Source organism: Camelina sativa, chromosome 11 (assembly GCF_000633955.1).
Source record: "Camelina sativa cultivar DH55 chromosome 11, Cs, whole genome shotgun sequence".
Taxonomy (NCBI): domain Eukaryota; kingdom Viridiplantae; phylum Streptophyta; class Magnoliopsida; order Brassicales; family Brassicaceae; genus Camelina; species Camelina sativa.
Genome location: NC_025695.1, coordinates 1,944,321 through 1,947,445, shown reverse-complemented (window position 1 = coordinate 1,947,445; position 3,125 = coordinate 1,944,321). Strand labels below are relative to the sequence as shown.

The following is a 3,125-nucleotide window of genomic DNA, read 5'->3' as shown; positions in this document are numbered from 1 at the left end:
TCTGCGGTATTGGGAGCTATCGTTGGTGGAGGAAGTGACGATGAGATCGAGAGGCTGAGGAAGTTTGCGAGGTGTATTGGTCTGTTGTTTCAGGTGGTTGATGATATATTGGATGTGACCAAGTCGTCCCAAGAACTGGGGAAAACTGCAGGGAAAGATTTGATTGCGGATAAGTTGACGTATCCTAAGATTATGGGATTGGAGAAATCTACAGAGTTTGCTGAGAAGTTGAATAGAGAGGCTAGTGATCAGCTTTTAGGGTTTGATTCTGATAAGGTTGCTCCTTTGTTGGCTTTGGCTAATTACATTGCTAATAGACAGAACTGATTTGTGTTCATGTTGTTGTTGTTTGACTCCCCTTTGTCGGGAATCTATCATAGATTGAAATTTGTAGAAATATCGGAGAGAAGGTAAAAAAAATCAGATTCTAGAGTTTGTTAATGCTTTCATCTTTGTCGGTGTAATTTTAATGTTTCCCATGATGTACTAAAAAAAAAAGAAAAAAAAGAATTGGATAGTAAAATGGATGAAATATAAAAAGAGATTTCATGTGTCTGTAACAGAGCCTCTCTGGTCGGATCTGTTAAGTCCTTTTTGAATATGATTGAACCTCTCTCTCTGTTCTTTTTTAAATGTTCGAATTTCATGATGAACTCTGTGTTTTGGTACAGAACAGTGATTGAATTGTAGGAATCTCGGACAGGTTTGTTCTAGCGTTTGTTGGTGGAATCGTCTCTATGTTTTCACTTGTACAAAAGAATTGCATAATAATATGAAGAGATTCATTATCAAGCTCTGTTATTTGGGGTGGGGGCCCTGTTTTGTTAGAATGAATGAACCATAGGTTTTTTTAGTACAGAACACTGATGAGATTTTTCACAGGTTTGCTGGTTGGTTCTTGTCTTCAGATTAGAATCTTGAAGGTACAACCAAATAATACGGTGTTAACTAATTAATTCAACGATTAAAACAGACTTAAGATAAAGTAATTAAAAAAAGCCCATAAAATTTTTTTAGGCAATTATTAGACCGACCCGAATATAAATGATGAATAAGTTCATGTATTAGTTCCAAAATTAAAAGCCCAATCGAAATATTAAGTTCCAAAAGCCATTTTATACTATTAACAGTGCTCCGACGGAGGGGAGAGAACTGGAATTTGGAAGACGAAAAAGAAACTAAACTCAAACAACAATATTTTCATACGCGTCTTGGCTAGTTCATTTTACTAAAATAGTTTAAAATCCATCATTTTTGTGGTTTCTACTCTCTATAACCTTGCCAAATTGGTGAAATGCGCGCTATGCGCTTTTCATTCGCTAGACCCTTGTCATCCAAACGATACTGGTTAATTGTATAATCTATATATATTGTATAATAATAAGGCCTGACTCATATAGTACCACATAATAAAATCTAACTATCATGTGAAGATTAATCTTTTCAAAATTCGACAAAAGAAGGAGATCTGATCAAGAATAAAACAACATATACATTTCCTATCAAAAAGTTGATTCGCCAAATTAGTTTCGGGATTTCTTACAAAGTTATTGGGCTTTGTAGGAAACAGCATACTCTCGAAACATTATTTTATATCCCCCCACCAAATACAACCGGCAAAGTTATTGGGTTTTTTATTTCATAAGACCCAAAATGAACTTTTTTCTTTTTAAAACGCTTATCATCTCATTTATCAAAACCAAAAATAGAAAATAGAACAACAGACTCAACGAAACCCAAAATGAACCCAACAAAAGGAATACCTTCCTTGTTGTTTTAATTATTTTTTTATTAATTCCTATTTTTATTATTTTAAGTTTTTTTGGGTGAAGTTTTATTATTTTTAGTAAAAACATATATTGTTTTTTTAATAATAATGTTAGATGTTTCTAAAAAAATAGTTTAATAGATATCTTATTATATGAGTTTTGTGTTCGTGTTTACTTGAGCTTAATAATAATATATAGTAAATGAAAGCAACGTGTTGTTATATGGAGAGAACTGGAATTTGGAAGACGAAAAACAAACTAAACTCAAACGACAACGTTTTCAGTCGCGTCTTGGCTAGCTTATTTTGTTCAAAATAGATTAAAATCCATCGATTTTTGTGGTCTCTACTCTCTATAACCTTGCCAAATTGGTGAAACTCGTAGCCTCTTCATGCGGTATACCCTTGTCATCCAAACAATACCATTTAATTGTATAATCTATATACTGTATAATAATCAGGCCTGGCCCATATAGTACCACATAATAAAATCTAACTATCATGTGAAGGTTAATCTTTTCAAGATTCGACAAAAGAAGGAGATCCGATCAAGAACGAAACAACATATACCTTTCCTCTCAAAAAGTTGATTCGCCAAATTAGTTTAGGGATTTCCTACAAAGTTATTGGGCTTTATAGGAAACAACATACTCTACAAACATTATTTTATACCCCCCCCCCACCCCACCAAATACAACCGACAAAGTTGTTGGACTTTTTATTTCATAAGACCGAAAATGATTTTTTTTTTTAAATGCTTATCATCTCATTTATTAAAACCAAAAAAAAAAAATAGAACAACAGACCCAACGAAACCCTAAATGAACCCAACAAAAGAAATATCTTCCTTGCAGTTTTAATTATTTTTATTAATTCCTATTTTTATTATTTTAAGTTTTTTGGGTGAAGTTTTATTATTTTTAGTAAAAGCATATATTGTTTTTTTTATAATAATGTTAGATGTTTCTAAAAAAAAATAGTTTAATAAATATCTTATTATGTGAGTTTTGTGTTCGTGTTTACTTGAGCTTAATAGTAATATATTGTAAATGAAAGCAACATACGGTTATATGGAGAGAACTGAAATTTGAAAGACCAAAAACAAACTAAACTCAAACGACAACATTTTCAGAGGAGCATTGGCTAGCTCATTTTGCTCAAAATAGTGTAAATCCATCCATTTATGTGGTCTCTACTCTCTATAACCTTGCCAAATTGGTGAAACGCGCGCTACACGCTCTTCATGCGCCTGACCAAATGCTTACATTTGCTATACATTAAGATAACACGAACGAACACAAAAACACACGTAACTCACATAAAAGTTAATCAAAGACCACAACATTCCATAATGTCT

General features: G+C 32.5%; 1 protein-coding gene across 1 annotated transcript in view; it reads left to right on the top strand.

The window, feature by feature from the left end:
• LOC104721092 (heterodimeric geranylgeranyl pyrophosphate synthase large subunit 1, chloroplastic) overlaps positions 1 to 555 on the top strand; it is a 2,018-nt gene extending 1,463 nt beyond the window's left edge. The window contains exon 2 of the mRNA XM_010438999.2: positions 1 to 555. Coding sequence (XP_010437301.1) covers positions 1 to 327 — 327 coding nt within the window. The 3' untranslated portion in view covers positions 328 to 555.